Source organism: Fringilla coelebs (genome assembly GCF_963513975.1).
Source record: "Fringilla coelebs genome assembly, chromosome: 20".
Classification (NCBI taxonomy): Eukaryota; Metazoa; Chordata; class Aves; order Passeriformes; family Fringillidae; genus Fringilla; species Fringilla coelebs.
In genome coordinates, this window is record NC_140046.1 from 4,394,238 (window position 1) to 4,405,608 (window position 11,371).

The following is an 11,371-nucleotide window of genomic DNA, read 5'->3' on the forward strand; positions in this document are numbered from 1 at the left end:
ACCAGCATGGAAGGCTGACAAAGCCGCCCGAAGGAGGGAGCACAGCTCCCTGCTGTTCCCCTCCTGGCTTCCAGCAGGAGCATCCCCCCGCAGTGCAGCCGTGGATCAGGCAGGCTGGCAGCCAGGAGCAAGAGGCAAGTGAAGTACCAGGGCAGCACCACTGGGCTGAGCTGAGGTAAGGCTAAGGCTGACTGCAAGTCATGCTGATGTGGAATCCCTCCCAGCCTCTGGCTCAGCACATGCAGGCTCTCCAGACCCAATCCTTGCCCAGCACTGACACCAGCTTCCCTACAAGAGGGGCAACTTCTCCCACATCTTTCTTACATGTAACTATGTGTAAAAAGGTGGCCTGGGGGTCAGGGAAGCCTGCTGCTGTGCATCCACAGGGAAGAGGCAGGGTCGGTGGTGCCAGGGAAGCACACAAGGAAGCAGCCCTCCTTCCTCCAGGCAGTTTTTAACCCCTTACAGCAGGCAGGAAGCACCCCCTGCCCCCCTCCAGGGAGTCAGGCCAGGGCCACACAACCCAGCACAAAGCTCCACCCGAGTCCTGAGAGCAGCTCCTGCTTTCCATCCCCCACTGCCCTGGGAATCTGCCACCCTCCACACCAGGCCTGAAGGAACTCTGTGTCCCACCATTCAAGAGCCCAATTTCCCCAATCAATATTTGGTCAAGGCTTTCATCATCTTTCTCAGTCAAGTCTAAGTACGTACTTAAGCTCAAGTACCCTGAAGACTTTTCCATAACTCCCCCACTCCCTGCTCACCCAGTGCTCCACATTCTCCTGACTCCAAACACTAAAAACTGGTTTCATCTAGAGACTTACAGCCAAATGTTGCAGAGGCAGCAAGAGCAGCATTTGGAAACAACCCTGGGGACAGTGCACCCTGTGAGGAACAGCAACAGGGAAACTCACGCTGCAAGCACATGGAGTGGAGACTGTGCCAGAAAAACCCACAAAGCCTCCACTGCTGGATTAGCAGGAGGGTTCCAAGTGAACCTGCAGCATAAGCAGAGAGCTGATACGCTGGGGAAATGGTGTGACAGGTCACCTGTGTCACATCAGAGCCACTGGCAGGTTTTTGTTGTGGCCACCCGTGCTCTGCTCCACAAGGAAGCAACGCAGAACACCCAAAACACTGATCACAAACACACCCTGATTGCCCTGTGCAAGAAAATGCAAGGCAGGAGAGGCCTGAGGGTAAATGTAGAGATATTTGAGATTTAGGTGTCACCCCATGCTGACAGGATCCCAGACACCCTCTGAGTGGGGCAGCAGTGCCCCTGCACAACCCTCTGGTGGAGCAGTCAGCTGTGCCCACCCACTGCCAGGAAGGGAAGGAGGAACCCCTTTAAAGAAGTGAAAGCCCAGGAGTTTGCTGGGCGCTCTCTTTCACACGGGCTGTGCTGTCACAAAACACAAGAGCCCTCAGTGGTGTCACAATGTTTATTAGTCTGTACAGTCCTCGGCAGATGCAGTTTAGATGATTCCAATCTGGAAAGAAGCAAAGGATGTTAAAACAGATGTTATGGTGGCAGAAAGGCAGAGCCTCCACCACAGACGTCACTGCATCTCCCCAGGATTCCTGTCCTTCAAGGCTTCCTCCTCCCAGACCTGCCCAAGAGCTTTACACATCCACTTAGTACACTTATCCCACAGTGATCCTTGTGCTGTACATTCCCCTACTCCACTCTGCACCACCTCTGCCTCCTGCCTACCTCCATCACCTTGAGACTGAACTGACTGAGAACATGGCTCCTCAGCACTCAGATCCTGTCTGGCTACAGGGCCACACAAGCGCCACCACACAAGTACCTCATGAAGAAACTCAGCAAGAACAATCAGTGGAGGAGACACAAGACAAGGTGCAAAAAAAAAAGCTTCCAAGTTTCAAAGATATCTCACCTTGTTGGCCACATCCAGTGCATCATAATCAGGAGCCAGTCGGACATAAGCCTTCTTCTCTCCATCAGGCCTAGAGAGGAACAGGAGGCATCAGGACAGAGACAACTCCTCCCCCCCTGCTCCACATTCCTGCAACTCCCATGTGCATCAGTGGTTCCTTTGGAAGCATCACATTACTCAGTGAAATCAAAGTCTGCATCATTTGCACAGGACTCCCTGGGTGTCAGAGGTGCTCCTTGAAGAGGCAAAGAGCTCCCTGAGGAAACCAACCCTCTGGTCTGCCAACACTTCCCACTTCCACCAAGATGTGCTCAGTCAAAAGCTGCACTCAGCTGTGGAGCTTTATCCCACATCTGCTGAATCTCACACATGTTCCCATTTTCTGCTACAATGAAGCACTTCACAACCACCAGGGACCCGTTCTCCTCCCCCTTCTCACCTGATCAACGTGTTAACCTTGGCTACATCGATATCATACAGCTTCTTGACAGCCTGTTTGATCTGGTGCTTGTTTGCCTTGACATCCACGATGAACACCAGAGTGTTGTTATCCTCAATCTTCTTCATCGCTGATTCTGTGGTCAGGGGGAACTTGATAATGGCATAATGGTCCAGCCTGCAAGAGAGATCCTATGATTAACAGAGGGCTGGCAGGTGTGCTCCTCTGAAATTCAGGGGCTTTCTTTGGGGTGCATCAGTCACCTAAGATTATAATCACAAACTCTCAGGCTTTGGTCGCATAAAATCATCACCTGCATCCCAAACCACCGGGTCCCCACACCAGCCCATTCATGGGGCTGCTCCCACCCCCCAAACCCCCCAGCAGGGCAGAGCCCCCCCAACACACGCACTTGTTTCTCCGTGGGGCGCTCTTCCGGGGGTATTTCGGCTGCCTCCGCAGCCGCAGTGTCTTGGGCCTGCGGAAAGTGGGCGATGTGCGGATCTTCTTCTTCTTGTGGCTGTGGACCCCCTTCAGGACGGCCTTCTTGGCCTTCAGCGCCTTTGCCTTAGCCTCTGTCTTCGGAGGCACAGCTGTGAGGAGAGCTCAGTCAGCACCACACGGATCTGCAGGGTCGGGGTGTGCTCCCCGGCCGGGCATGGCTTCCCCCGGTCAGCGAGCAGGATCTCACCCAGCGGACCGCGCTCCCTCATCCAAACAAGAGGAGCCCCCAAAACGCCCAACTGTGTTACAAGTCTGCCGTTTCCGTGTGGGAAAACGCACTTATTCCCTCCCCGCGCACGGGGCCCAGAAGCGAGATGGGAACATCCCCCACCGCCCTCAGACAACCCGGCAGGCCTGTCCCGCCTCCTCCACGTGCCCGCGCCGAACAGCGCTGGAACCCTGCGCCACTCCCCGCTTCGCTCAGCCCGGCCTCCCCCCCACATACACCAGCACCCCGCGGGGTCCCGCACGCCGCCCCGCGCCCCCGACACGGACCCAGCGCCCCGCGCCCTCACCCTCCTTCTTCGCCTTGGGCGCCATCTTGGCCAGGCGGAAGCCGAAAGGGGTCTCCCGCGCCGCACAGCACGGGCTTATACCGCCAAATCTCGCGGGAGCAAGACTGAATCCCCATCATCCCCTGCCCCAACTCTCGCGACATCTCCGAAGCATGCCGGTAGTGGTAGTACTCATTAACGGAATCCTGTGCGCACGCGCAGCCGTGTCACGTGTGCCGTAGGGCGTCATGGGAGTTGTAGTCTGGCACGCTGCTGTCCCTCCCCGCCGTCGTGGCGGTGCGGGACCGGGCGAGCCCCGGGGTGGCGGGGAATTACCGGGATCCCATCGCTGTGGTAGCAGCGCAATGGCCCAGTCTCGGAGTAACCGGCGCCCTGGCCCCTCCCACGCCCCCGTTCGGGGGCGTGGGAGGGGCCAGGGCGCCGGTTACTCCGGGACTGGGCGTGAAGCACCGAGCACCGCTACCGGCGCTGGGAGGTTGGCGGTAACGGGGACACCCCGCTTCATTCCCTCGCCGTGGGGACAGGGACGAGGCGGGGAGAGCTTGATCTTGGACTGGGATGAGGCGAGGGGACAGCGGGATCTGTGCACGGCGGACACGGGACGGGGGCGGGGGGGGACACGCGGGGACCGGTGGGACATGGAGATGGGGCTGGGTGGGACTTGGGGACAGACAGATTGAGGGACAGGGACAGCCATACCCTGGGATGGCCGTGGGGACAGCTGGGACACGGGGATGGATGGATGGCGGGGACAGTGGTACCCGGGCGTGCGGGAAAGTGAGGGTGGCGGGACACGGGGACAGCTGGGTCCCGGGGTGTGCGACAGCCACGCCTTGGGGGCAGGGGGACAGTGACACCCTGGGGTGGCACACGCGGGATGTGGGACACGGGGACAGCTGGGACACGGGGTGTGAGGACAGCCACAGGCAGGGGGCTCGAGGTGGCAGGGATGTGGGGACAGCCATCCTTGGTGACGTGGGGAATCAGGACACAGGGACAACCCCGTCCCGGGAAAGTGGAGACTGTTGGGATAAAGGGGCAGCCCCGCCGGGGGACACGGGGACAACCATGATCCGCAATGCTGTTCACGGGGACAACTGTGACACGGGGACACGGCCACTCCTCGCTCTCTGTGTCCCCAGACCTCGCGTGACCCTCATCCCATCCCCGCTCCCCCGGCCACCCACGGACCATGAACGTGCTGGCCCCGGTCCGCAGGGACAGGGTCATCGCCGAGCTGCCCGCGGTGAGCAGGGGGACACGCCAGCCCGGGGGTGACCCCGCCGAGCCCCGCGCTCACCCCGCTGTCCCTCTTTGTCCCCTCGCAGAGTTTTCGGAAGGAGGCCGCCCTGCACACCCGCCCCGCCTTCCACCCCACGGTGGCCAGCGCCTGCCAGGAGCAGCGGACGGGCACCGTGGGGTCCGTCCCGCGTGTTTTGGGGTCCCCGCTGTCGGGCTGGGGGGGTGACCAGGGGCCCGCGCTGCCGCCAGCCGCGGGTGGGGGTCCCCGGCGTGGGCGCCGCGTGGCTGCCGGCGCTGCCCGGTGCCGAGCCCTGCGTCACGGCGCTGGAATGCGGCGCGGGGGGGACACGGGGGAGCGCGGGGCGGGCGCGGGGCTCCGGGATGCGGAGCGGGGGGGACACCGGGGCAGCGCGGGGGTCCGGGAGGAGCCGCGGCGGGGCCGGGATGCGGAGCGGGAGGGACACCGGAGGAGCGCGGGGCGGGCGCGAGGCTCCGGGAGGAGCGGCGGCAGGGCCGGGATGCGGCCCGGGGGGGACACCGGGGGTCCGGGACGAGCGGCGGCAGGGCCGGGCTGCGGCCCTGGGGGGACACCGGGGGTCCGGGAGGAGCGGCGGCAGGGCCGGGATGCGGAGCGCTGCGGACTCGAGGGACCAGCCCAAAACCCCTCTGCTCCGGGGCCAGCCGGGGGTGCCCCCCGCCCCGCTGAGCCGCGCGTCACCCTCGCTGCAGGTTCAAGATCTCCAAGATCATCGTGGTGGGAGACCTCTCGGTGGGGAAGACGTGCCTGATCAATCGGTAACGGGAGCCCCGGGGAGGCTCGGAGAGGGATGGCCACGGGGGGAAGTCACCTCTCTCCTCCAAAGGGCAGCAGCACCTCGGGCTGAGCCCAGCTCTGGTGCTGGGCACTCCCAGGGAGAGGGGTCACTGAGCCCCCACGGGGTCAGGGGATGTTGATACCACCCTGACTCCCCCCCAGGTTTTGCAAGGACACTTTTGACAAGAACTACAAGGCGACCATCGGGGTGGATTTCGAAATGGAGCGGTTTGAGGTGCTGGGGGTGCCCTTCAGCCTGCAGCTGTGAGTAGGTCCCAGCCTCCTCCCCACACGCCCCTGCAACCCCCCCTCACCTCCCACACCCTTCCAGGTGGGACACGGCTGGCCAGGAGCGTTTCAAGTGCATCGCCTCCACCTACTACCGAGGAGCACAGGGTGAGCTCCCCCTGCAGCCCAGCTGCCCAGCCCCGTCCCTGTCCCTGTCCCCATCCCATCTCACTCCTCCTCCTCCCCCAGCCATCGTGATTGTCTTCGATGTCAACGACGTGGGGTCCCTGGAGCACACACGGTAGGTGACACATGGCCCAGGGGTGCGTGTGGGGCCTTAAGGGCTGGACAGAGAGGGGCTGTGGGGCTGCTGTGGTGTGTGAGCACAAGGACAGTGCTCGGCCAGCGGCTGGTGACAGTGGCTCCCACAGGCAGTGGCTGGCTGATGCCCTGAAGGAGAATGACCCATCCAACGTGATCCTCTTCCTGGTGGGCTCCAAGAAGGATCTAAGCGTGAGTGTGACCCCCTCTCTGTGGGCAAACGGTCCCCTGGCTGTCCCTGTCACCCACCCGTGCCCGGCTCCGTTGGCAGACCCCAGCACAGTACAGCCTGATGGAGAAGGACGCACTCAGGGTGGCCCAGGAGATGCAGGCAGAGTACTGGGCTGTCTCCTCCCTCACTGGTGAGTCCCAGCTGGCTGGGGGGCTGCATATCCCAGCGTCAGCCAGGTCGGGGGGCACTCAGGGGATCTCTTCTTCCCGCGGGGCAGGGGAGAACGTGCGGGATTTCTTCTTCCGAGTGGCGGCGCTGACCTTTGAGAGCAGCGTGCTGGCCGAGCTGGAGCGCGGCAGCGGCGCCCGCAGGATCGGCGACACCGTGCGTGAGTAGCCCCGGCCAGCCCTGCCTGGGTGTCCCCCTTGTCCCCCCACCCACCCAGCCACCCTCCCTCCCTCCTCCGTCCCTCAGGGATCAGCAGCAAGGAGAGCGACCTGTACCTGTCAGCGCCCCGCAAGAAGCCCAAGTGCTGCCAGTGAGGGGACAGCCCCAGCCCCCTCCGTGCTCACACCTCTGGACCAAAGAGGGGCGACCCCGGCCGGCCCCGAGGAGACGTCCCTGCCCCCCCCAGCGCCCCCCCGGCCCCTGGCCTGCCTGGGCACCCCTGGCTGGGACGGGCAGGAGCACCCATGTGGCTCCTGTAGCTATGCAAACCCTGGTACTGTTCGCAGGGGGAGATGCCCTCAGGCTCTCTTTTGTCTTAATAAAATCTTTTTTATGCTTTGTAAGAAAGGCCTGGGGCAGGGGGCAGGGGGCTGGGGCTGGCTGTGGGTCTCCCTGTGCCTGGGTGCAGCCCCCAGGCTCACAGGCAAGCGGGAGGATGGATGGCTGCCACTGAGGACGAGTTCCTTTTCCGCTGAGGAGCATCCCTGTGCTGCAGAGCCAGCGGCCCTGTGTCCCTCGGGGGGACACAGGAGGTGCCAGTCCCACATCAGTCCCAGCCCAGCTGGTGCTGGTCGAAGCGGGGCTGCAGGCGAGGGGGGACGCAGTGGGAGCACTTGTAGCGCTCCTGGATCCACTTCCCTCCCTCGCTGCTCTCCATGCAGATGGCAGCGACGCCTGTGGGGACACACGGAGGGGCTCAGCACCGGCCACCACCGCCTGTGGGAGTGGTGGTCCCACTGCACCCATGGGTGCACCCCGGGGTGCCCTCTCCTACCTGCCACGACCCCCCCCAGCCGCTCCACCAGCTCGATGGCCGCTCTCATGGTGCCCCCGGTCTCAACCCACTGGTCCACCAGGAGGATGCGCAGACCTGGAGGGGGGACAGGCTGTGCATGAGCGCCCCGTGCCCACCCTGCAGCCCCCAGCAGGGCAGCCCCGCTGGCTCACCGGGCGAGATGGCGTCGGTGCGGAGCTCCATCAGCTTCTGGCGGCCCGAGTAGTCGCTGTAGGGCTGTGCCTCCGTCGGCACGCACAGGTGCCCGGCTTTGCGGATGGCCAGGAAGCCTTTCCTCAAGGTGGCGGCGGCTGCAGCGCCTGCAGGTGGGCACAGCACCCTGTCAGGACCCGCAGGACAAGGGACAGAGACGCTGCACTCGCCTGTGAGCCGTGCCCTGCTCACCCAGGATGAAGCCCATGGCGTCAATGCCGGCCACCATGTCGATGGCATCTCCCTGGAAGGGCTGCAGCAGGTCGGCCACGCAGTCCTGCAAGCCCTGGGGGGAGAGTGGAGGGGCTGGGTGCCCGCAGCCCACCGAGGGCACCCACAGCTGGGTGCCCCAGCAGCCCCGTGGAGGTGCAGCCCTCCCTGGCACCCCGTGGGTGCCATCCACCCCAGGCACTGGGTACTTGCGGGTGGCAGTAGAGCCGGGAGGGGTCCAGCCAGGCATAGTTGGGACCTTTGACGTTGGGGGCCATCAGTGCCAGGTACCAGCCCTTCTCCCGGCTGGCAGGGACGTGGCACAGGTCCATGCGTGGGGACTGCAGGCGCTGCAAGCACTGAGCATGAAGGGGGGTGAGACTTCCCCACCTCCAGCCTCCACAGGGCTCCCCACGGCCTGGTGCCCCCCACCCACACCCACACGTGGCACCCCAGGGCCCAGGGTTGCCGTTCTGCCTCCATACCTGGTGCTGGTGGCAGGGCTGAGCCGAGCAGGGCCGTCACAGGAGCGTCACAGACAGCGACAGCTGAGCGGGGCAGCCCCGGTGGCGCTGGGCCAGCGCCCTCGGCCAGCTGGACACTGGGACAGAGCCAGGCAGGAACCCTTCCCATGGGCCACTGATGTCCCCCAGGCTCTGCTCTCCCAGCCAGGCAGTGCTGTGCTGGGAAGCAACGGGGCTGCAGCATTTGCACCCCATGTGGGTGTTCCCAGCAGCAGCTGCCTGTGCCAGCGTGGGTGGCACAGTAGAGTGGCACCCTGTGATGTCGGGGTCAGCCAGCCAGGGTGATGCTCAGGGGGGTGTCCTGCAGCTTTGGGTGGTCTTGGGCAGCTCAGGGTTTTTTTTGAGGCCATGCACGTCCCCGTTGGGGTGTCCAGGCACTGTCCCTCCCTGCTGGGAGCTGGCTGCCACAGCATCCCAGCGAGCCAGGGCTGTGTCCTGACTGCCAATGGGCTCCAAGGGCAGGAGCTGGCCGGGAGGGACAGCCCTGGCAGCGCCCTGGGAATGCCGGCGCGGGCGGCCAGCCCGGCTGGGCCCCGGGCTCTGGGCTGTCCTGTGAAAGGCACATCCGCGGGATGGGATGCAGGGACACGGGGAGCGTCCCTGGGAGGGGACATGGGGATGAGCACGCACTCATGGGGGGATGTGGGGAGCCGATGTGGGGAGCACCGCGGGAAGGGACGCGGGGATGCAGGGAGCATCTGTGGGCTGGGCTCCGGGGCCGCACAGAGCATCCTCAGGGAGGGATGCAGGGATGCAGGGAGCATCGTTCTCCCGTCGGGGGCCGCTCCGGGGCCGGGGGCTGTGCGGGGCCCGGTGCGTCACGGGGCGGGGGTTTGGGGCCGGCTCGTTACCGGCCCCGGCACATCACCCCACCGGCTGCCACAGCAACGGGGCCGGTCCCACCGGGAGGGGCGACCCCTTCCCCGCGGGCTGCCGGCGCGGGACGTGCCGCGGCTGCGGGAGCGGCTGCAGCACCCCGGCTCTGCGGGACCCTCCGCACGGTGCCGGGCCGTGCCAAGCCGTGCCGGGCCGCCCCGCGTGGGCGGGCTGCGCCGCTCTATAAGGCGGCCCCACGGCGGCGAGCGGCGCGGTGCCATGTGCGCCCCGGGGCTGCTCTGCCGCCTCCTCCTCCTCCTCCTCTTCCTCCTGATCCTGCTGCCACCTGTCCCCGGAGCGGCCCCGCCGGGACGGCCCCGCGCCCGCCGCGGGCTCACCTACCCCGGGACGCTGTGGTGCGGTGCGGGCAGCAACGCGGACAGCTACGAGCAGCTGGGTAAGGGCAGCAGGGATGCTGCTACATGTATCTTCCCATCTCATCTCACCCCATCCCTTCTTATCCCATCCCACTCCCTCCCATCCCTTCCAAACCCGTTCCTCAAATGCCATCCCATCCCCAACCCAGTGCTGCTCCATCCCAGCCCAGCCCAGTGCTGGGTCAATCCCCAAAAATCCTAATCCAGTCCCTCCCAGTACTGGTCCACTCCAGTCTCTGTTCCCATGCTAGTTCAATCCCTGTCTGTCCCAGTTCAGTCCCCACCCAAGCACCAGTCCAATCCCAGTTCACCTCTGCCTAGTCCCTATCACAACTCTTTCTAGCGCTGATCCACCCTTGATCCACCCTCTGTCCCCAGCCTACTCTGTGGTCCGTCCTGCTGCCATTCCAGTCCCCATCCCAACACTGCTCCACTCCCCACTGATAACCTGATCCCTGCCCAAACCCTCTCATGGCCCTGCTGCAGCACTCCAGCCTGGCCCCAGTCTCATCCCCACTGTGGCACAGCCCAGTCCCCATCCCAGAGCCAGCCTTGTCCCCACCCAAGCGCTGATCCAGCTGAGCCCCTTCCCATCCATCCTTACCTAACCCAGCATCATTCCATGTCAGCCCAATCCAATCCTGATCCCAGTCCTAGCCCAGCCCTGCCTGCAGCCCCCGTTTCCCTGCAGGGGAGCACCGGGACACGGACCGGTGCTGCCGGGACCACGACCACTGCCAGCACGTCATCCACCCCTTCACCGCCCGCTACGGCTACCGCAACCTGCGCTGGCACACCATCAGCCACTGCGACTGCGACCACAGGTGAGCGTCCCTGAGCTGCCCCGGGGCTCCCTGCCATCCCCCCGGGGGGTGGCAGCCCCCTGAGCCCCGCTCTGCCCCGGGCAGGTTGAAGGAGTGCCTGCGGCGGGTGAACGACACGGCCTCGCGCGTGGTGGGCCAGGCCTTCTTCAACGTCATCCAGGTGCCCTGCTTCGAGTTCACCTACAGGGAGGAGTGTGTGGAGCCCTATCTCTATGTCTGGTGAGTGCCCCCGTGCCCTGGGGACTGTCCCCTGCCCTGTGGGGCTTGTCCCACCCCGTGGTGCCTCCTCGATTTCGGCAGGTGCAAGACGTACAACACGGTGGCCGTGGCGGTGCCCCGAGAGCCGGTGCTGTATGAATTTGGGGGGGAGCTCATCGACAGGGCAGCCAGGCCCAGGGGAGTCCCCCTGAGCCCCCCGTGGAGCAGCACAGGGGGAGGAGCCCTCCCAGTGGATCATCACACCAGGACATCCCCCAAGGCAGGCAAGAAAGAGAGGAAGAGAAAGAAAGATAAGAAAAATAAGGGGAAAGGTCTGAAAAAGAAAGGCTCTTCTGAAAAGGGGGCACGGAGCCATCCTGCAGCTGATCCCTGGGCCCTGCTGCCATCCTTGGGGGAAGCATCCAACACCATCCTGAGTGATGCCCCAGCACGGGAGGGAGTGGGCAGGGAGCCAGCGCCAGCCACTCCCTCCCCAGTTCCCACCACCAGCGGGAAGAGGAGGAGGAAGGAGAGGAACAGAAAGAAGAGGCTGAAAAGCAAAACTGAGGCTGAGCCCGCACAAGAGCTGCAGCTCTGAGTCTTCCCTGAGCCCTGCATGGGTCTTGGCTGTGAAATAAATTTACATCTGCTCGAGCATCCTTGGCTTTATCTCTGGGGGAAAGGATGGCACCGGGGGCAGCATCCAGGGGAAATCCCAGGGCTGATCCCATGGGAGGGGAGCACCCAGAGCTGGGTGGGTATCCAGGGGTTTGAGCTGTTCCTCACTG

General features: G+C 64.3%; 4 protein-coding genes across 5 annotated transcripts; 2 read left to right on the top strand and 2 right to left on the bottom strand.

Moving 5' to 3' along the window:
* Positions 1 to 1,431: 1,431 nt before the first annotated feature.
* RPL23A (ribosomal protein L23a) lies at positions 1,432 to 3,432 on the bottom strand. The gene is made up of 5 exons (XM_084219125.1): positions 3,363 to 3,432; positions 2,756 to 2,936; positions 2,344 to 2,520; positions 1,905 to 1,974; positions 1,432 to 1,493 (listed from the first exon to the last, which is right to left on the bottom strand). The coding sequence occupies exons 1-5, from the start codon at positions 3,385 to 3,387 to the stop codon at positions 1,479 to 1,481; spliced, it is 468 nt and encodes a 155-aa protein (XP_084075251.1). The 5' UTR covers positions 3,388 to 3,432; the 3' UTR covers positions 1,432 to 1,478.
* Positions 3,433 to 4,542: 1,110 nt separating this feature from the next.
* RAB34 (RAB34, member RAS oncogene family) lies at positions 4,543 to 6,774 on the top strand (the record flags this gene model as incomplete). 2 transcript variants are annotated; one of them, XM_084219075.1, is made up of 10 exons in its annotated part: positions 4,543 to 4,608; positions 4,691 to 4,782; positions 5,334 to 5,399; positions 5,581 to 5,682; positions 5,750 to 5,814; positions 5,896 to 5,947; positions 6,078 to 6,159; positions 6,239 to 6,329; positions 6,417 to 6,531; positions 6,621 to 6,774. In XM_084219075.1, the coding sequence occupies 10 exons, from the start codon at positions 4,555 to 4,557 to the stop codon at positions 6,679 to 6,681; spliced, it is 780 nt and encodes a 259-aa protein (XP_084075201.1). In that variant the 3' UTR covers positions 6,682 to 6,774. The 2 variants fall into 2 exon arrangements, with proteins under 2 accessions (XP_084075201.1, XP_084075200.1); XM_084219074.1 differs by having other exon boundaries at positions 4,555 to 4,608; positions 6,417 to 6,527; positions 6,614 to 6,774.
* Positions 6,775 to 7,133: 359 nt separating this feature from the next.
* Positions 7,134 to 8,116, bottom strand: LOC311161420 (adenine phosphoribosyltransferase-like; the record flags this gene model as incomplete). The annotated part of the gene is made up of 5 exons (XM_084218965.1): positions 7,134 to 7,261; positions 7,362 to 7,457; positions 7,535 to 7,681; positions 7,767 to 7,860; positions 7,994 to 8,116. The coding sequence occupies 5 exons, from the start codon at positions 8,114 to 8,116 to the stop codon at positions 7,134 to 7,136; spliced, it is 588 nt and encodes a 195-aa protein (XP_084075091.1).
* Positions 8,117 to 9,403: 1,287 nt separating this feature from the next.
* PROCA1 (protein interacting with cyclin A1) lies at positions 9,404 to 11,181 on the top strand (the record flags this gene model as incomplete). Its single annotated transcript, XM_084218894.1, has 4 exons — positions 9,404 to 9,581; positions 10,253 to 10,385; positions 10,470 to 10,604; positions 10,686 to 11,181. The coding sequence occupies 4 exons, from the start codon at positions 9,404 to 9,406 to the stop codon at positions 11,179 to 11,181; spliced, it is 942 nt and encodes a 313-aa protein (XP_084075020.1).
* Between the last annotated feature and the right edge of the window lie 190 nt (positions 11,182 to 11,371).